The sequence below is a fragment of the Leucoraja erinacea genome, chromosome 9, assembly GCF_028641065.1.
Source record: "Leucoraja erinacea ecotype New England chromosome 9, Leri_hhj_1, whole genome shotgun sequence".
Classification (NCBI taxonomy): domain Eukaryota; kingdom Metazoa; phylum Chordata; class Chondrichthyes; order Rajiformes; family Rajidae; genus Leucoraja; species Leucoraja erinaceus.
In genome coordinates this window covers 39,476,464-39,498,911 of record NC_073385.1, presented here as the reverse complement: position 1 = coordinate 39,498,911, position 22,448 = coordinate 39,476,464, and the positions used below count along the sequence as shown (strand labels likewise).

The 22,448-nt window shown below is 39.9% G+C and overlaps 1 protein-coding gene across 6 annotated transcripts in view; it reads right to left on the bottom strand.

Annotated features, from left to right (window-relative positions):
* Positions 1–19,544: 19,544 nt before the first annotated feature.
* mark3a (MAP/microtubule affinity-regulating kinase 3a) overlaps positions 19,545–22,448 on the bottom strand; it is a 100,322-nt gene continuing 97,418 nt past the window's right edge. For all 6 annotated transcript variants that reach the window (XM_055640595.1, XM_055640594.1, XM_055640590.1 and 3 more), the window contains one exon: positions 19,545–21,048. In XM_055640595.1, the coding sequence (XP_055496570.1) occupies positions 20,703–21,048 (346 nt within the window). In that variant the 3' untranslated portion in view covers positions 19,545–20,702. The remainder of the gene's footprint in view (positions 21,049–22,448) is intronic.

Genomic DNA, 22,448 nt, shown 5'->3' with positions numbered 1-22,448 from the left:
ACATTGCAAGAAATTGCAGCCCAGTGCATCACACAAAACCAGCCTCCCCACCATCAACACTTTATGCTGTCTCTGGAAAGCAGCCAAGATAATCGAAGAATATTGTCACCCTGGTCATTCCCTCTTCTCTCTGTTGGATAGAAGATACAAAGGCTTGAAAGAGCATACCATCAGATTCAGGAACAGCTTCTTCCCCACTATGATCAAACTACTAAATGGACATCTCATTAAGGGATAGGGTTAGAAGAATATGTGTCAAAGCCAGGCAGGTGGGACTATTGTAGATATTGGTTGGTGTGGACAAGTTGGGCCAAAGGGATTGTTTCCTAGCTGTATGAAGCGAAGGAGGAATAAGTAAAATAGTGCTTAAAAGATGAATACATGCAATTTAGAGATGAAATTATTCCTAAGAAGATCATTCTGTGTAGCTAGATATTAATTGCCTTCCTACAATCAAGCTAAGGGTGTGACTCCAAACTCCCACCAACCTCATTGCAGTCCTTGCACATTTTTTTTATCTGCATTCATTGCAGATATGGCTTGTTTATACTTGTGTATGTATGATTTGACTGGATTGCACGCAAAGCAAAGTTCTTCACTGTATTTCGGTAAACGTGACAATGATAAACCTGTAATGAATCAATTCATCTGAGGCAGGCAGAATGCCAACCTTTTGGTACCTAGTAATTATAATGATTGCAGAGTGCCAGTTAGCACCAAACACATTAATGATTAGTTGGATGCTTTAGCAGAGAACCCATGTAGTTTGTGACAAACATTCGATGGTTATAGCCTGCATTGTCTAATTTTATCCAACTCCAACAAATGCAAAATGTAGAAGCAAGGAATTGCAGATGCTGATTTGCACAAAAGGACATAAAGTGCTGGAGTAATGCAACGGGTCAGGCAGCATCTCTGGAGAACATATGTAAATTTGTTGCCGTAATTGCCTTGACAGCCACAATCAAAGTGGTTCCTGCCTCACTTGGTCATCTAGTTTCTCTCTGTCTGAAGAGGGCTTCGACCCGAAATAACATCTATTCCTTTTCTCCAGAGATGCTGTGTGACCCGCTGTTTTACTCCAGCATTTTGTGTCTATCTTCACTTGGTCCTCTGCTCATTCTCCCAGTCATATATCTTCATCATGTCAAGATATCCCATTACACCTTGTTGCCATTTGGGTGCCTTTGAAGTGTAATCCCAGGTTTGGAAATGTTGCAGCTAATTTGAACAGGGCAAGTTTATACATACAAATGGTGGCTAAGGGTTACATATTGGCTTCTTCCCTTCTCTTTAGAACAGTGCCATAGGGTCATTTGAATCTGTATATGTAAGTGGATACCGTAATGGGGATTGGCCCTAGTATTTAGGATAGTGTCAGTGTATGGGTAATCACTGGTCGGCATGGACTCGGTGTTTTCACGCTGAATCTCTAAACTAAGCAAAACCTTCTAACATAGAAGTGAAAATACTGTCCTTTGAACACCTTTTAATACCACTGGTATGGGTGCTTCCTGCTACTAAATATATTTTTTAACAATGTGTGTTTGGAAAGGGAATTCATTAATGGTCCATCTGAAAAATAGCAATGCAATTGATAAGTCAAATAGGTATGCTTCCCACCATCATGAACTATTTAAAAAAGTCTGAAGAAGGATCCTGACCCAAAATGTCACCTATCCTTTTTCTCCAGAGATGCTGCTGAATGACTCCAGCACTGTCTTTCTTGAAATATTTATTGTGCATATCTCTGGGCAATAAAACCTTCATCAATTTGCTTTCAGCTCAACTCATCCCACATGCATGTCTGCTTTGTGGACACTATTTTCTAAAAGACATCCTTGGTCCCTAAATAATCTAAACAATTGTGTTTAGAAGGTTGAGAGGACCTCATTGAAACTTACCAAATAGTAAAAGGATAGTGGATGTGGAGAGGATGTTTCTACCAGTGAGAGAGTCCAGAACCAAAGACCATGGCGTCAGAATAAAAGGAAGTACCTTTGGAAAGGAGATAAAAGGGAATTTCTTTAGTCAGAGGATGGTGAATCCGTGGAATCCATTGATACAGGCGGCTGTGGAGGCCGTCAATGGATATTTTTAAGGCGGAGATTGATATAGATTCTTGATTAGTAAAGGTGTCAGGGTTAATGGGGAGAAGGCAGTAGAATGGGGTTGAGGGGGAAAGATAGATCAGCCCTGATTGAATGGCAGAGTAAACTTGATGTGCCATATGACCTAATTCTGCTCCTATTACTTTCGAACATGAAATTGAAATGTCAAATCATACTTCAAACCAAAATTACTCAAATTTTGTATTATGTGAATTTCAGACAAAAGCATGTTGTCTTGATTGTTTCAACCTGCAGAGCATCCAGAAACACTCAACTAATTTGGCCGTAAAGATCAGCAAGTTCAGTATTTCCACATGTTTGCATCAATCTTGCTAATTGCAGGTCACTGGAGATTTCCAGGTTGCACTCTTGTGCACGACTCCTCATGGAGTCCCAGCAGAGGAATGCAAAGATGTGGCAATTCCTTAGCACTTATGCTGAGAAATCCACTTGAAAACTGATACACCTCCTGTGTTGGGCCAAACCTGGCATATGAAGTTCTGCTCATTGGATTTCACCATAAAACTAATGAAAAGGATGAAGGCTAGCGTTCACATTTGGGCTGTTAGGAGATTGTAAAAAAAAAAGTGATTAATCATATAATTGAACATAGTGAAAAACGTTCAAAATAGACACTTCCTCATCCAATTCAACTTAAAAGGAAAGCGGGATTGCAAAATCTGGTTCACATTTGGACTCAAGTGTTAAATTTAAATCAGAAGGACACAAAGTGCTGGAGTAACTCAGTGGGTCAGGCAGCATCTCTGGAAAAATTGGATAGGTGAAGTTTTGGGTCGGGACACTTCTACAGACTGCGACCCGAAACATCACCTATCCATGTTCTCTGAAGAAGGGTCCCAACCCAAAACATCACCTATTCAAGTTCTTCAGAGATGCTGCCTGACCCTTTGAGTTACTCTAGCACTTTAAATCCTTTTGTGTAAATCAGTATCTGCAGTTCATTGATTCTATATTTAAATCAGGACCCAGATTATCATTGAACCAATGTCAAATGAGAAACAATGTTTATTTACAAAGTTTGAATTTTTAATATTACAAATTCCTTGTTTAAATTATGAGATGCTCTGCACGAGTAATAAAATTAAAGTTAATAAAATGTTATGTAGTTTATTTTAAATCACTGCTCAGATGAGTGATACTGTATAGGTCAAAAGAAATGGTTAGTTACACTATTCTGAAGTCTGCTTGTGAAATATTTTTTGTCTTTGGTTCAGTTGTGAACCTTATGGGCCTGTCCCACAGGCGATTTTTCAGGTCTTGCCGGCAGTCGCCTGAAAAACCAGCAACTGGAATGGTGACTGTCAGAGTGGAACACACACACACACACACATCGCTTCCTTCACCAGCCCATTATACAGGCGGGGGACAGGGCAAGCGGGGGGAGAGCTATCTGAGTGAAATTCACACGGTGCAAAGCCAAGGTGATAGACACACCGCAATGAACAGTAAGGTTGGTGCTGTAATTAAGATGGCTATAGCACAGTGTACGGTAAGTTCTTTAAAAGAGGGAGGAGAGGTGGGAGAAAGGGGGAGGAGTGGAGAACTTGTAAGAAGCCTGAGATCCACAGCTATGAAGCTCGGCGGACATTTAACATTACCGGTCGGTTATCCTTGGTTCAGAAAACTATTGCTTACGTTTTTTTCCCGGTCAGCACTGGCTACAACATATATGAACCTTCAACCTTCTGGCAACCCACTAGGACCTCCAGGCGACACAACTACCGCACGATAATTCTCGCTACTCTCCATGGCGGCTTCATTCTGGTCACCAGCAAATATTTCAACTTGCGGCAACCATAATGAGGCTGCGACTAGTTCCCAGAATGCGGGAACTCCTCACGACCATGAAGATGACTACCTGGCAACCACCCGCGAACATGTGGGGACCGCATAGTGTCCTGCAGTCGCTTAAAAAGTTGGCCAAGTGGGACAGGTCCATGAGTCTTTGTTTATTAAACAGGGAATCATTTTTAAATTAGGAAGTGCGCGAAGTGTCCAAAAACAAGGTGCAAAGCTTGAATGGAACAGTGTGATCATTAGAAAATCCATAGTGGGCTAGTCAGCACAGTTAAAGTTAAAAGGAGGAAATTAGGAACAATGGAATGTAATAGCAGAATAGCAATTTAGTGAACAAGGTTTATTTGGGCAATTTGAGGCATTGGTGCAACCTGCAAGTCAATTATTTTCATGGTGAGAATTATTACAGTTGACATAAGCTTTGAAAGTAATTTCATGTATAGCAATTTAATTTATGAGGCAAGATTAGGGAAATTAGGCTTGGTCGGTTTGGAAAATAGACTTTGAAGTGACACAACTGAAGTTTCCACAATTACAAAAGAATCTGACAAATTAGTTCAGCTAAACTGGTCGTGATGATGAATTGTTCAAATAACCAAAAGCACACAGATTAGAAGGTTAGAGTTTTGAACACAGGAAGCTCCTTTAGTTTAGTTTAGAGATACAATGTGGAAACAAGCCCTTCGGCCCACCAAGTTCAAGCAGACCTATGAACCCTGTAACTAGCACTAACATTAGGGCCAATTTACAATCTTTAACAAAGTCAAGTCACCTACAAACCTGTATGTCTTTGGAGTGTGGGAAGAAACCAGAGCACCCAAAGACTCACGTGGTCACAGGGAGAATGTACAAACTTCGTACAGACAGCACCCATAATCAGGATTGAACCCTAGTCTCTAGCGCTGTAAGGCAGCAACTCTACCACTGTGCCACGGTGTCACCTTTTGGTTTAGTTGAATTTATTATTGTCATGTGTACTGAGGTATAGTGAAAAGCTTTTTGTTGCATGGTTTCCAGTCAAAGAAAAGACTGTACATGATTACAATCAAGCCATCCACAGTGCACAGATAAAGGACACAATATTCAGTGCAAATTAAAGTTTGATAAAAGGTAGTTCAAAGGTCTTCAGTGAGGTAGGTCAGGATTGCACTTTAGCTGCTGAGAGGTTTCAGTTGCCTGATAACAGCTGGGAAGAAATTGTTCCTGAATCAGGAAGTATGCTTTATCACACTTCTGTACCACTTGCTTGATGGGAGAGGGGAGAAGAGAGAGTGACCAGCGTGAAACAGGCCCTTGGTTATGTTGGTGGCCTTGCCGAGGCAGCATTAAGTGTAGATGGAGTCAATGGAAGGGAGGTTGGTTTGTGTGATCTGCACTATGTCGACAATACTCTGCAATTTCTTGGATGGAGCTTATTGTACTTACATGTTCTTAATTGTATGTTTCTCACTGTGTTAAAATGTGTACGAAATTGAATAAAGTCACCAACATAAGTTGAATACATTATAAAAATTGTACCAGCACCAATGTTTTTTAATAATATTTGAAGCATAACATAAAACATTACTATTAAAATCTAGCTTGCGACATGCTGCATCTATGGCAGAAGTTTCCTAAAATTTACTGTAAATTTGGAGGGTGTTGCAACCTTTTGATAAGCTTTGAGACATTTGCATGTCTGAAAGTAGGAAATGGCAGGAGTAAGATTGTGGACTACATTATTACTATAAATACTTAGACATGATCAAGAGTTACTAATTGATGGCTGAGATAGACACAAAATGCTGGAGTAGCTCAGTGGGTCAAGCAGCACCTCTGGAGAAAATGGATTGGTGACTTTTGGGGGTGGGACCCTTCTTCAAACTAACTAATGGCTAAATTTGTTGCAGTTACGTGATGACATTTACAATATGTCACTTTACAATATTGATTAAAATTACATGTTGTCTAAACATGTCATTTTTTTCAAAATTCCTCTCATGAATGTTCATGCATGGAAATTATCAAACATTTTTGTTTAAAGTTTTACTATGTCTCATTTTACCATTAAAATTTGTTTTAGTAAAGGAAGTTGGTAACTTTAATGATTTTTAAAAAGACTTAGCTAAAATCAATCTTTGTTCTCTTTTGCTATTAAAGATGACCAGTTGCTGTGGAAACCAAAGATCACAGCCAACACTGGGATCTTCTGGCCATTGTTTTTAAAAAAAAAATGGGTGTTGTCTTTATCTGGCTCTAAATATACTTCTAGCTGTCTAGCACAATGCAAACTGGGTTCTGTTACATTAACCATAAGAATAATTCATCACAAACCTGGGATGGCAAAAAGTTCATTTAACTTTTTCAGAACAAGGTATTAGCAATGCGCTGCAAATTCAAAGGGACATTGGCTTTATGAAATACATATTGGCTAACCATGACAATAGAATGGAATTTAGCAGTGAATGATTTTGTTTTATTAAGTGGTACAATAAAGTACTTCAACGTGACTTATATTATGACACAATTGTAATGAAATCAGGTAAAGTTTTCCAAACCATAAATTTCAGAGAACTCTTTAATCGGTTATAGCTTTCATTACACCAATGAAGTCTAATGTATTTTCCGGTTTCCTTTTCACAAAGGAACTAGTATCGATGACCTTGACATTTCAAATTCCCCTGCAGGAGAAATTAATTTCAATTCAGTGGAAATGCACAATAACATACTCATCACATTCATTATTTAATTGTCCTGTTCATTCATTTTTTAGTTTTATTACCTTCCTGTAATTCTCCATTCTTACAAAATCTGGATAATATCGCAGGTTTGCAAAGGATAAATGCTTTCTCAGACTTCAATCATGTAAATTTTACCTCACATTTGATTCTGGCATGTGTTACTGAGGGTCCTGCTGCTACGGGACATTGAGGGCCAGAGTTTGGTGGTGGCACCCCCCAAACAGGAGAAGGGATATCACCCCAGGGGGCCACAAGAGTGGCAAATCCATGTGTTTGAAGGATAGTTGCAAGCACTATTGAATATGACACAAATTAATGTATAGACCCTGAGATTGTCGGAAGTATTTACGCACTGTTATTGCCTTGTATATATATTTTATTCTGAATAAAATTCATTTTTGGTAATAAAAAATGTGTTACTGAACTATTTTTCCGTGGAAGGCCTCATAGCCAAGTACAATTCCCCCAACAATCTCACATCCTGTAGTTGTGACTTATTAGCAATTTGGTAATGGCTGCATGGCTGATTGTTTTGCTCTACCACTGTAAAACTAATTCAAGCATCTGACAAGTGGCCAATTGAGAAGATGTATCTTGGCACAACTAGATCTGAATGATTCAATAGCATGATATGTAATTAATGGATTCACAAAGGTCATAGTAAACATGATTGCGAGTGGGTTTTAGTATTTGATGCAAGAACTTGCAAAGATTACTTGGAAAACACACCCCAAACCTGTGACTTAGAAAGATAAGGGCAGCAAATATCGGAATATCATCACCTGAAGTTCCCTTCCAAATAGCACACCAACCTGGCTTAGAAATAAATATTCATTCATTTATAATGTGCAGGAAGGAACTGCAGATGCTGGTTTATACCGAAGATAGACGCAAGATGCTGGAGTAGCTCAGCGGGTCAGGCAGAATCTCTGGAGAAAAGGAATAGGTGACATTTTGGGTCAGAACCTTTTGGAGCTCAGTCCTGGAACTCACTGTCCGACAGCAATGTGGGAGCATCTCCAAAAGACAATTGCAGTGACTCAAGAAAGGGGCTCACCACCCAATCCACAGGGACAAATGAGGAATGTGTTGGCATTACCCACATTGTATTTTAATGCACCATGTTTATATAGTTGCAGAGTATAGAATAACTGTTGATACGTCGTCAAACGATTAGTTACTTGAGAACTTACTAAACAATAATGATCCATTAGGTTAATCTTTAATCACAGGTACAGGTTAGTTCTTGTCTTCTACATTCTGTGACCAAACACTGGGAGAACTGTTGCTAGGAAGAAATAAATACAAGAACTTAATTTCAAAATAACTCCCCATTGTGCTCGTTCACCCATTTCATCTGCAGTATCATGACAGGCTGGTTTCAAGATCAAATCAATGGCTCTCATATGCTAATAGATTGTTTTATAAGACATTGCAGCATTTAATACATTTGGAATATTGGGAACATTTATAAATTAACGAGTTGAAAAATACATCATGTTAAAGTACAAGTGTATTGCCCCAAAGCAACACAATACCATTTTTTTTTTCAGGAAGCGTCAATAGACCAAAAAATAGGCAACTCTAAGCAAATGGAAAACCCTGTTTTAAATTTGACCAAAAGCAATTTAACCAGCTGACTTTATCTTCTTAAAAGCTAAATATTTTGTGGTTATAACTAAAACTATTCAAGTGCCACATCCTGTTCCAAATTAAGAAATGTTTAAGAGAACTAAGAGGCCTAAAAAGGTGAAAATCGAGGGGTCAAAGTTGGTCTACTGTTCCAGCAAAAAAAACCAAACAGCTGCAAAAACTCAGTGGGTCAAGCAGCATTTGTGGAGGTAAAGGGATGGCGGATGTTTCAGGTTGGGACCTTGCATCAGGACTTAAGAGCGTAGAGGGAAGATAGCCAGTGTATGAATTGAGAGAAGGGTGAGACAGAGGCTGATAGGTGATAAGTGGAGTCAAGTGAGTGGGGGATGAGGGGAAGGATGACAGTCGGACACAGATGACTAATGGGGCTCTGCTGAGACAGATGGTGGTAGGTGGAAACATTGGAAACGATTAAAATATTTCAGCAGATGGAACTTGGTGGAGAGGTGGATGGGGATGGGTAGAGCTAGAGAATGAAAATGATAGATGGATCCTGGTGAGGGGATGATGGCACATGAAACAAGGTGGAGTAAGTGGATGAGTCTGGGTAAGCGGGATGGATGAGTATGGTAAACAAAGAGAGGGACCCTAGGCGGACTCGTGGAAGCAGAAAAATAACGGGGACTAGGATATCTGAAATTGGAAAACTATATAGTTTACACAAGAGGGATATGAGGTAAATGATGAGTCTGAGATTAGTGCGGAGTGAACAGAGAGTACTGCCCTACAGAGAAGGTAATGTTGGAATGAGGGAAGGGAGAGTAGAGGTCAAAGCAATTGCAAGATAGAAGCAATTAGAATTGAACAAGTCAAGAGAGAGAGGCCGGAAGAGGGTATCCAAGTGGAAGTGCTGGAGATTTGAGAAAGGGTCATCAGTGAGCGGGTGAGGATTTATTGACGAAGAAATAGGTGTGTTGGCAAAGGTAGCAGAAGAAGAACTCAACATTATGTTGTGAGGCCTCAGATGAAGTCTGACCACTCAAGATCAGAGAGACGGACGGGTTTTCCACTTGCACTTGGTTTCCACTGTCGCAAGATTAATATTATCTCCCCAATGAATTGCAAGCGACAGCCAGGGATGTCCACAAATCTGTAACAATTCAAACACGCAAAGGAAAAATAGGGTAGTTAATTCATTGTGGTGCTCATTAATTTTGTTCCAACAATGATTCAAAGAAACCTAAATTGAACAGATAATCTAAAATCTCCTTATGGTGACTTGTATAGAACACTAGACCAAGTGCAGACCGTTGGGTCTGCTCTCCCAACACAATATTCCACTACTCACCCATTCCCCCAACGTAATATTCCACTACTCGCGCATAGCCCCCAACTGCGCAGTCGTGGGTCATTTCTCCCTCTCCCCCTCTTCAATCCCTAGAGAGGGAGGGGGGTAGAGGGAAGTCGGGAGGGAGGGGGGGTAGGTAGGGGGGGGGGGGGGGGTAAGAGAGGGGGGGTAGAGAGGGACAGGGTCAGAGAGGGAGGGGGGTAGAGAGAGAGAGAGGGAGGAGGGGGTAGAGAGTGAGGGTAGAGGGAGGGGACGAGAGAGGGAGTGTAGACGTGGCAACTACCCTCCCTACCCCTTCCTTTCCCTCAATCCCCCCATTCTCCCTCCTAACCTCCTCAGTGGCCCCATAGTCGCGAGGCCTCACCACTGCGGTCCCTATGTCTCCTTCACCGCCGCAGTCTTGATGCCTCCTTGATGACCGCGTAAAACCCCGGCCGGGGCGTCATGGGTAGAAAAAGTCGGAACGTTAATTTAAATGCGGTCTTCCCCCTGACGTCACTGGAAGATGGTGGCTGCCCACTCCCCCTTTGTGACGTCAATCGAACCAGGTTGAAGGACGTTTGCCATTTAAAATCTTGGTTTTAGCTATTTTTAAAAAGCTATAACTTGTGAAATATAGCATGAAATGTGAAGTGAAGCACTTTATTTTGTTGACGGGGTTAATGTGATTAATAATCTGTGAACATTTCTGTGCTAGCACGTGGCGTTTTGATGAAGGTAGAAAGATACACCAACACACATACAAGATGAGACTTTTAATAAGTACTAGACCAAGTGCAGACCGGTTAGGTCTGCTCCCCCAACACACCCGTCCCTACCCATAGCCCACAATGGAGGAGTGGTCCTCCAACTCAAGCCATTCCCAAACGTAAGATTCCAGCACTCCCATGCCTCCCTCAGCAGTGGGCTTTAAAAAAAAATCCAATTGCACTTGCCCTGCATTTTGCAATAGCAATTCACCCTCCCCCTCCTGTGAGGCGAAAGGTTCAGAGTGTTCCTGTGTTGCAACATTGTATCAAAGTGCGTTGGAAGCTGGCAGGAATGATTTTAACAGTAAAAATCTTGTGAAAGTCGGCGTTTTTAAAAGCTTTAATCGCAAATAACTTGAGAAATATAGGATGAAATCTTCAGTGTACCTGATCACTGCTAGCCGAGCCATTATGATGTCATCAGTTGAAGCTGGTCGTTTTAAATTCAAAGTTAATCTTTTGACCTTTTTAAACTTTAATCAGCAATAAGTCGAGAAATAATGCATAAAATGTTCAGTGAAGGTGATCTCTGCCTAGAGGGGAAAAAGCATTTGAAAATGAAGGCAACTTTAGTCAAGCAGAAGTTTGGGAGTGAGTTCAGAAAGGAGAGGATGCATTATTGGCTCTGGTTGGGTGTGTGTAAATAAATGAATCAAGTTCCTGCGAATTCTACCAAGACATTCCTAGATAGATTCCTAGGACTGAGTGCTCTCCACCATTGTTCTGCTCTACTGCAGCTGCTCTCCCCTTAACCTCCCCCCCCTCCCCACACTTATTTATTTAATTACTTACTTATTTACTGTTATTAGTGACCCCCTTTTTTTTTCTTCTTTTTTTTTTAGTATTCTTTGTTTAGTTTTAGTTTATCTTACCATATTTGTGTGGATGTGTATGTATGTGAGTGTTGTTTGTCCCCGTTTGGTTCCGACCTGATTCGGGTGGGTTGAAGGTGGGTAAGGGTAAGGGCTTTGAGGGTCGCTTACATACTGTTGCACAAATATGCCTTGACTGACACTGTCTGTTATCATTGTATGTATGCAAATTGCTGTGAAATTCAAATAAAAAGATTTAAATCAAGTTCCTGAGAATTCTGACATTGCGAAACAGCGAGTGCAGATGGCTGATTAGATTTTAAAGCCCTTTTATAGGACAGTGCACTGTCAAATGAGTTGCAAAGCAGACAGGTTTGGCAAGGCAGATTGTCAAGGAGAGCACTAGAAATATATTAATAACATAAATAAATAAACTGCCTGCTAAAGATGAGCAGAAGTAGAGGATTGTCAAGAGCACTTTCATAAATTCGAGCATCAGTTATTCATAACAGCCCACCACCAATCGCATGGTGTCAATTCACTGTGCACGTCACAATTTGCTGTTTTTGCTTTTAATTGGTTGCTTATTCCAACGGAATTAAAAAAAAAAAACGAATTATTTCCAGATCAATATAATGGGGTGGCGCAGCTAACAGTGTGGAGGCATGGGTTAATTTCTGACCTTGGGTGATGTGTGGAGTTTGCACTTTCCCCTCTGTGACTGCATGAGCTTTACTCTGAGTGAATCAGTTTCCTCCCACATCCTAAACGTATGGGTTGATAGGTTAATTAGCCACTGTAAATCGCCCCAAGCATGTCAGCGAGTAATGAAACCTGGGGGAGGTTACAAAGAGATTAGTGTAGATGCGCAGTTGATGGTGAAAGCAGATTTGGCAGGCCGAAGGGCCTGTTTCTGTGCTGCATCTCTCTATGACGTATCCAGATAAGAATGCAGAATGTGGGGAAGGTCAAGACATTATAAAATGGCGAATGCAGCAATATTACTGCCCATTTGGGAATTTAAGAAAACCAGTCATAAGATCAGAACGAGCACAATGTAGATTGCAGCACCCCCTTTTGGAGAACAGCATAAATACAGCACATGGATGAAACTTGGTTGAAAAATAGGGCATGCATTTATTTGGTTACAAAGAACTGCAGATGCTGGTTTACAAAAAAAGACAAAGAGCTGGAGTAACTCAGCAGGTCAGGAAGCATCTCTAGAGAACATGGATAGAACATGGGTAGATGTTGTTTTGGGATTGGACCCCTATCCCGAAGAAGAGTTCAGACCCAAAATGTCACTTATCCACATTCTCCAGATGCTACCTGACCTGCTGAGTTACTCCAGCACTCTGTCTAAATTTGTTTAAGTTAATGGGAAATATTGCTTGAAAGGAATGCATTGATATCGTAGGGGATGTATTCTGGAACGTTCCATTCTGTAATAGCATATTACCATTTTAGGACATCACTCATATAAACAAACCAGTGTTGTGGACTAAAAAATGTTGAGTATTGGGTGTTGTAGAACAAGAGCACTGGTTGAAGTGTTGTCAGGCAAAGTCTAATCTGAAGAAACAAAACATGAATGCAGCAAAGGCCACTCAGTCCAATTAATCCATGTCCGCAGAATGCAATAACAACTATTGATTGATCATACCTTTCATTCCCCTTTCACCCAAGTGTGATGCAGAATCTTTGTATAATGAGTAGTATTCAGATGTCTTATTTTGACACAAAGTGCTGGAGCAAGTTCAGGCAGCATTACTGGAGGACATGGCAGTGATGCTTTGGGTCAGAAGCCTACTTTGAACTCAACTCAACCCAAATGTCCCCTAATCATGTTCTCCAGAGATGCTGCCTCAACTGCTGAGTTACTCCAGCACTTTGTTTTAAAAACAATTGTAAACCAACATCTGCAGTTCCTTGTGTCTGTCTTTTTTTTTGCCCAACTTTTTTTACAGAACATGAAGGGTCTAGGATGGTTCTCCACTCACAGGAGGTCAAACTTAGGAAGGAGCCAAAACATTTTGAGGCTCTCTTTTGTGCCACTTGCATGATGCTACTAGGCATTTGCTTTTTTGTTTACGTTTGCATCTTATAGAGGTATACAAGATCATGAAAAGAGGTAGGATACATTCATAGATTTGTTTACCCAGAGTAGAGGGATCAAGAACCAGAGGAGGTAGATAAGACAGGTTCTAAAACAATATTTAAAAGACATTTGGATAGGTACATGGATAGGAGATATTTAAAGGGATATGGTACAAACATGGGCAGGTGCAGATGGGGCATCTTAGTCAGCATGGGCAAGATGGGCCGAAGGGCCTCAGTCCATGCTGTATGACTTGATGACTCTAAATTAGTAGAATGAAGATTGTCTAAAGTCAATTTAACTAAGACCTGTATTTTGTCCCATAGGTCATCTAATAGCAGATATCAGAAACTGAAAGAAATCAGCCTGCATCTGCAACACCCAGTAATTTACTGTAAACCGCAATACCTACACTGGCGTCTATTGTCAACGGGGCTGCCATCTGTACTTTATTGAAACAGGAGGCATGTGGGTGGCAGGTTGTCACAGATCCAATAAAGGCTTCATTAATGCTTGCCAGCCACAGGAAGCACTTCCATGATTTTGCTGCAGCTGAATGCTGTGAATTTAAAGAGTCCCACCTGCGAGTTGCCACAAATCTTCAGAGGCGTTCCACAGATTGTAACTGACGTTTCTATTGTTTCCTCAGCGTCATACAGCACGGAAACAGGTCCTTCAGCCCAACTTGCCCATGCCGACCACGATGCCCCATCTATACTCATCCCACCTGACCATGTTTGGTCCATATCCCTCTAAACCTTTCTTATGCATTTACCTGTCCAAATGTCTTTTAAATGTTATTATAGTACCTACCTTAACTACCGACTCTGGCAGCTCGTTCCCACCACCCTCTGAGTGATAATGTTGCTTGACATGATCTGACCCAAGTGTTGCTTCCATCCATGAACTGATTGAGAGCATGGCACGCTGCAAGGCATTTAGAAAAGGAAATAACAGTCTACCATTTCTCTTGCGAGTATATTTATATTTTCCGAGTTGACTGTGCCTGAACCCCTCTGTCAGTGGATCACCAGCTTCCTGACACACAGGAAGCAGCATGTGAGGCTGGGAAAACACATCTCGGATCCGCAAACCCTCAGCAGAGGAGCACTGCAAGGCTGCGGACTTTCCCCTCTCCTCTACACCAATGACTGCACTTTTACTGACTCCTCTCTCAAGCTTCTCAAGTTTGCGGACGACACAATCCTGATTGGACTGATCCAGGATGGGGAGGAATCTGCCTACGGATAGGAAGTGTCACAGCTGGCATCCTGGTGCCATTGCAACAACCTGCAGCTCAATGCTCTTAAGGCAGTGGGATTGATTTTAGACTTTAGGAGAGTTCCCCCTCCCCTCACCCCACTCACCATCAACAACACCAGTCACATCTGTGGAGTCTTTAAAGTTCCTGGGAACCATCATCTCCAAGGACCTTAAATGGGAGGCCACCATCGACTCCCGTCAAAAAGGCCCAACAGAGGATGTACTTCGTGCGGCAGCTGAAGAAGCACAATCTGCCACAGGCAATGATGGTCCAATTCTACACGGCCATTGTAGAGTCTGTCCTCACCTTCTCCATCGTGGTCTGGTTCGGCTCAGCCATCAAGCACGACATCCGGAGGCTGCAGCGCATCGTCCGATCAGCTGAGAAGGTTATTGGCTGCAACCTTCCATTGATGAACTGTACACTGCAAGGGCCAGGAAATGAGCGGGTAAGATCACCTCTGACCCTTCTCATTCTGGCCAAATTCTTTGAATCAATTCCCTCTGGAAGGCGACTCCGGACTGTCAAAGCTGCCACAGGCAGACATAAAAAAAGCTTTTTTCCACGAGTAGTAGCTCTACTCAATAACCAAACATCTGTAGCCTCCTTTTGCTCTGGTATTTAATTTAATTCACATGTTTAATCAATATTGTTTTATTATTAATGTTTAATGTGACATTCCTAACTGTCACAGTATGTCATGCTGTCACTTGCAGGCGGAGCACCAAGGCAAATTCCTTGTATGTGAATACTTGGCTAATAAACTTATTCATTCATTCAAATGGTTCAATTTACTTAGTTTTTTACGTTGGAAATTAATCCGAGGTCTCACACTGGGGAAGTGGTGGGAGATTGCAACCTTCACGTGGTCCACCCTGTTGCGACGAATGCAATCAACCCGGCATGCACAATCAAATAAGATCAAATAGAACAAGTTGTCCTACAACTTTAGGCTGAGCATGCCATACGCAAGAAGAATACATTGGGGAACTTACTGTACTCAATTCACAAAGCAGGATGACAGGATGACAAAAAAATGATTGATGCTGAATGTCTGAAGAAAAGGAGAACACAAGAAAACAATTAGAACACAAGAAAACAATTAGAACACAAGAAATCGATTAGAACATAAGAAAATAGGAGCGGTTGTACGGCACCTGGCCCCTCAAGCTTGACCTGCCATTCAATATAATCATGGTTGATCGATCCCTGATCCTAATTCCTCCTCTGTGTCTAAACCTCAATCCCTTGATCTTCCAAAATAAATATGATCTAGCTCCACTCTAAATACTTCCAAATGAATTAGCCTCCACATCTCTCTGGGGCAGGGAGTTCCAGAGATTCACTACCCTCTGTAAGGTGATTTTATTTTTACATATCCCAGTTTAAATAACCACCTCATCTTGAAAATACATCTCCTCGTTTGAAATGATCCTACTCACGGAACATCTCAACATCTACCCCTATTATGTCCTCTTGGCATTTTATATATTTTAATGAGATTACTCTCATTCCAAACTCCAAAAAATACATACCAATCTATTGAGGATCACTTAATAGGAAAATCCTCATATCGCAGGAATAGTCTGGTGAATCTGTTTTGGACTGCCTCCAATGCAACATCGTTTCTTAGGTAAAGTGACCAAAACTGTGTGCAGTACTCCAGGTGTGGCCTCACCAACCTTCCCATTCCTACAATCCAATGTCTTTGCAATAAAGGCCAACATACCATGACCTCAACTACATGTTGCACTTGACTGCTAACTTTATGTGATTGGTGACAACAATATTGGATATAACAGAAATGCTTATCACATTATTACAAATTCTTATCACTCTTTTAAAAAAAAGACTAAACACTGGAAATATCCTGCTGGGCTGACAGAATCTGCGATGAAAGTTATATTCATTATTATATATGAAATGATCACTTGCTTTCTTTCACCACGTGAGCCTCCTGGCTTGAATATTTATTACATTTTCCTTTTACTATTTTATTTCAAAGCATGGAATTGCCTGAATTTAATTTTAAAGACGGGGTAAGTTTTTTGTCACTCACCTTGTTGAAATTGCCGAGAGCATTTTCCTGGATTTGCCATCAGAGATTTCTACAATCTAACATCTTTTCAGCCTGTTGCCCTCTGCAGGAAGAAACAAACAGCAACGAGCCTCTTCAACTACTCAGATTGAAGAATCTATACAAGATCATAACAGGGACTATTAATAGCTTCACCTTTATTGTAACAGCAATATACAAGTCAAAGTTGTCAGAGTGGATCCTTTAATAAGAACATAAGAAATAGTAGGGATAGACTTCATTAAAAACCTCTAATTCTTCTAACTCTAAGGCGTAGGTCACACATACTCAATAGAATAATCTTTAGACTGACTTCAATGTTATATCTTGCGCTAAATATTGTACCTCTATCCATGCACTATGGAGGCTTGATTGTAATCATGTAGTCTTTTCTTTGACATGACAGCATGCAAACAAAAGCTTTTCACTGTACTTTGGTACACATGACAATAAAATAAATTAAGGTAGAATGAAAAGCTTTGTTTTGCATGCTCTCCAATCTGATCAGTAATACTATACATAAATAAAATCTGTCAAACTCAAATATTATAGGTACAGCAAAGGGGAAGAGTACAGACTGTAGTTCTCAGCGTTGTAGCGCACCTTTGTGTCTATGGAATTGATGGATTACAATTGCTCCTCATCTGCTTCATTGGAGACCTCGGAACCATCTTTATTCGGACTTTATCGCACTCCAATTTTTTAATCTTGCACTGAATGTTCCACCCTTTATCTGTGCACTGTGGATGCCCTGATTGTATTCATGTATTGTCTTTTCTGACAGGATAGAACGCAAAAAAGCTTTTCATTGTAGCTCAGTACACGTGACAAGAATAAACTAAGCTAAAACACAGGGCAGTCCTTTCATTCCAGAATTAACCTATGAACCTTTCTTTGAATTGCCTCCAAGGTAATTATTCCCATCTTAAATAAGGAAAATAAATCTGTATGCAGTACATTTGCAGACAAAGTTTACTTTTGTACTCCTTGCAATAAAGGCCAACTTTCAATTTGCCTTCATAATTACTTGTTGGGTCTGAAAACTCTTTGCATTTCACATACAAATACATCTGTATCCCTCTGTGCAGCAGCATTGTCGTTTCTTGCCATTAAAACAATATTCTTCTTTTCCTCTTCCTACCAGCAAATAATCTGTCATGCTTTAGTCTACTCACTTAAGCTGTCCCTACTTCCTTTCCTTGTATCTTCCGCATCACTTGCTCATTTACCCATCTTGTATCATCAGAAAATTTGGCAGGGCCTTTACCTTTTATCAGGCAATTGAGGAAATTCAGAGTGTCTCTGAGGATCCTCCAGTGCTTCTACTCAGTGGCTGTAGAAAGCATCTTGTCCGGAAACATCAGTTTGGTTTGGGAACTGCTCTGCCCAGGACAAGTAGGCTCTGCAGAGAGTAGTGCGTTCGGCCGAACGCACTATGGGAACTACACTCGCCCCCTGCAGGAACTATGCATCAAAAGAGCTAACAAGATCATGGGAGACCCCTTCCACCCCAGCAACGGACTGTTCCAGCTGCTACGCTCAGGCAAATGCCTCCATTGCAATGCTGTGAAAACGGAGAGGATGAGGAGTTTCTTCCCAGAGGCCATTAGGACTGTAAACTCCTATCTCTCCAGGGACTAACTTTACTGTACCTTTTTACTGTTGTGTCTTTTTATAATTGCTGTTTTTTTGCTTTTTTTCCTCCCACAAATATGCAATATGTGAATATGTCTTTCTGTCCCATTCTGTTTTGTAGTTTTTTTGCACAATCCGCAAGCATTGCCACTTTTCATTTCACTGCACATCTCGTATGTGTATGTGACGAATAAACTTGACTTTGACTTTCAGAAAAGGAGTCCAGGACCAGAGGGCACAACCTCAGAATAAAAGGACATACTTTTAGAATGATCAGGAGGAATTTCTTTAGTCTGGTTGGTGAATCTGTGGAATTTATTCCCACAGATGGTAGTGGAGGCCAAGTCATTGGGTATTTTTAAAGTAGAGATTGATAGGTTCTTGATTAGTAAGGGTTAAATATTATGAGAAGGCAAGAGAATGGGGTTGAGAGGGAAAAATAGATCAGCAATGAGCGAATGGCAGAGCAGACTCGAAGGGTTGAATGGTCAAATTCTGCTCCGATGTCTTATGGTCTTAAGATGTTTCTTTAAACTTCAGCTTTGCTGAAACAAGACAAGAGCATTTTGACTGAATCTGATAGGAAACATTAATTTGGTTGAGGGATTTTTACCTCTTCTTGCCCACCTACACAATATGTGCATTTTTTGGTAAAAACATATGTTATGGCCTACTTCATTTGCCCGTTTGTCAAAAAATATGCACTTTTGATACTCAGTAAAATGTTACGTCGAGCAGGACAGCAATGAAAGATATGAATATTGCATTTGGTAATCGTAAATTCATTGGTCCTTTAAGGTTCTCATTTTAATTTGCTGTACTTTTTGTAACTAAAAATAAAAGTAAAATCAACGTATTTATCCAAACAAACAGAGAATGACAACTAGATGCAATGATTTTCAGCTGAGAGCTGACCTGCTTACAATTATAGATTCTATTTTTACAGAACAAAAATCAATGCAGGCAGGGGAACTACATTTACATATTGCAAATCTGGAGAGATGGGACCACGCTACAAAAATATGATAAAATACCGTGCTTCCTGCTGTTTGATGTTCAGAAATGTTTATTTTATAGTATACAAGGATTTCCAAAATGAGTGATAAAATTGCAAAAAAGATTTGGAGCTTTCGTTTCACAAACTTGGTTTTGCACCTTTTCCGATATGCTGTTTTTCTTGATAGTAGGGTAGTCAGCAATGCTTTTCCATGGAACTATTTTTGTGAAAAGAAAACTATGGAATTAAATATATACACTCAATCATTGACATAATTGTGTAGATCCTTTATGAGTAATTGAGATCTGTGAGATTGCAGAAATACATTTTTTGTTTTGTTCCTTTAATGAAGAGATCAGTGAACCTGAAATGCGGACAACTTACATTGATTTCATAACTCCTGGTCATTACAGAACATTAAAAAAAAGGAAAACAAATTATATAACAATATGATGCTGTCTGCAAAACTAAGTTACATTATTTACATTCCAAAGGACATTGCGGACAGCTTGAAAGGAAAACAAAATGCATACTTAAGTGAATATTGTCCCATGGGGCCCAACAGTTAAATTACAAACTCAAACATTTTTACTGAGCTAATATGTGTGGAGGCCAATCATTTTCAATATTAACAATAATTACAGCTAAATAATGGCAGAACAAAACTGTTTATGATCTAAGCTTTGTTGTAAAGAAACCAAAATAATTATATAATTGATGTCCTAATTGATCAAGGAACCAGTCTTAGATGGTGATATTTTCTACAGTAGAGAAACCCTAAGTGTGGTTTAGTATCGGTGATCTATAGAACGCAAATCATTTTAAAATCACAGCACTCCTGGTTTAACACAGGTAATTAATATCATTAATAGGCCTAAATACATCTGGTATTTTCTTTCATTTGCAGAACTTACGCATTATGTAATATATTGTTTTATGAAAATACTAGGTACACCTCAACTGTCTGAAGATCATTAAACACAGCTGATGAAAAAAGAGTTTATTTGTTTCTTACAATGCATTATCATTGAAAAGCTAAGCACCTGAATCAGTACCAAGGAGGGAAGATATGCAGGATTAAAGCACATGAGTATCTTCATGTCCCACATTCAACTGGATTTTAACTGGAATTTCTTTCATTAAACAATTTTTCTTAAATACAGGGATCATACTTCCATAGAATTTCAGTTTATTTCACAGGTTACTGACTCTAAGCTAATAACAAACATATTAAGTAACTGAGATGAAGGGGCAAACTGTTCAGAATGTTGTAGTGCACTTCTTAAAACAAAAATGTATTCACTCCCCCAACCGCTCATCCCACCCACGAGAATTTCCGCTCTCTTATAATACCATGATCTGAAGTTACAGAGTTATTGCGTAAGCATTATCCTATACATTTTCTTCAGTAAATTTCCACCAGTGTTCAGAAAAAAACACTCATGAAATGTTATTTAAGAAATTATAGCTTAACCATATTTTACAGCCTTAATTCATTGGCAATTTTGGAAGCAATATTTTTGAAAGCTATGGATGTTCCTGATATTCGCTTAAATCGAACTCCATTAAGTGACAGTCTTGGCAGTTTGCAAACCTCCATCTCCCACTGGACAAGATTCTCTGCATGTCCATCGCCATGGACACAGAAGAGCAAGAAACGCTCACGTTGTTCATAATCACAATTGTTTGCATCAAGGACTTTTCTGATCTCCTTCATCATATCATTGGGATCCATGGAACTCGTTGTTTTCATACTCCAGGTAAATCTAAGTGAACGGGGTTTTGCTTCTTTGATTTCGTCTTTTTGATCCCCAGATACATTGCGACTGTAAACAAAAAAGATTGGGCAACAAAACATTAGGATACCAATCGACATTATATTGCTCCTATCCCTACACTTCACTTTTTCATAGTCAAAATCTGTCAACAAAAATGGATCAGATAGAAGCTGGGATTAGTTTTACAGCCCTCACTCATTTCTTAAAACTATGAAAATATTGCAAGAATTAATTTAATTGTAAATTTATAAAGCTACAATTTATTTTTTTGCTGCAGCATCTGCACATCAATGCCAGTTGAGCAGTATATCTGGATTCACTGATTCATCTCACAAACAGCAATTCAAATTACTTTTAGCTCACACTCACACAAAAGGAAGTTGAAACATGTGTTACATATCGGTTATATCCTTGGGAACAGCTTAAATTTAATATGCTTTGCTTGAGGAACATGAATCCCATATCATTAAAATCTGCATCACCTATCGTTAAAAGAGTGTTATCCAGGAAGCTGAACTCTATGGAACTTCAAAAGCACAGGCAGCTCTCTTCATGAGAACATAGTGGTGCATATCAAAGTGCAAAGAATAGCAGTGACAAATGCACGAGTCCTGCAAATGTGGTGCTGCGTGAACTGCAAGTCTAAATATTGCATTTGTGCATGAAAAAAAACCGGAACATTGCATTAAAAAAATCTGAATTCTGATATCTTTATGATTACCAAATATTTTGAAAAGTACAGTTCAACATAAATGTAAAGAAAACAACGGGGAAAGGGGTCTTGAGCTGGTGCTCATTTATTTATTTTTCTTTGTCCATAAGGTGGAGCTACAGAGTCAATACCTGGTAACCAATCACAAAGGCAGTGCCCACGCACCCACAAGCAGGTTAGATTTATTTTTTAAATTGCATTAGTAAGAATCAAGTACCAGTGAAAGCAGAATTTTAAAGAAAAATGATTTGATTAGCAAAATAATCTTTTCAGGCATCTGACATGCACGGACGCTCATTAGTATGTTCAAATGCCTTCCAGGTAAATTGTTATATGGGTTTGAATGTAAGAAGCTAACTCTTTGAGAATGCCCAACCATTCAATCATGACCAAACTTTCACCTCAACACTATTTCCCTGCGGTATCCTCACATCCCTCAATTCCGCTCTATTCCAAAAACAATATACAGTATTTTCAAAGTCTGTTATAAATGATCTACTTACCAATTGTGTGGCAAATTTACCCTTCAAATGTCTTTTGTTGACCAGACCAGCTAGTTTTTTGTTAGCATTGCTGTGTTGCAAAGCTGATCTGTTTGACTGGGTACCAGCTGATATGTCTGCTGCATAAAACTAATCAATCTTTAGCTCCCAGTGCCAAATTTCTACTTACTTTTCTCAGCATTCACCAAGGGTGACAGGTTCTCAACATCACCACATGTTGAAAGGATGAGATT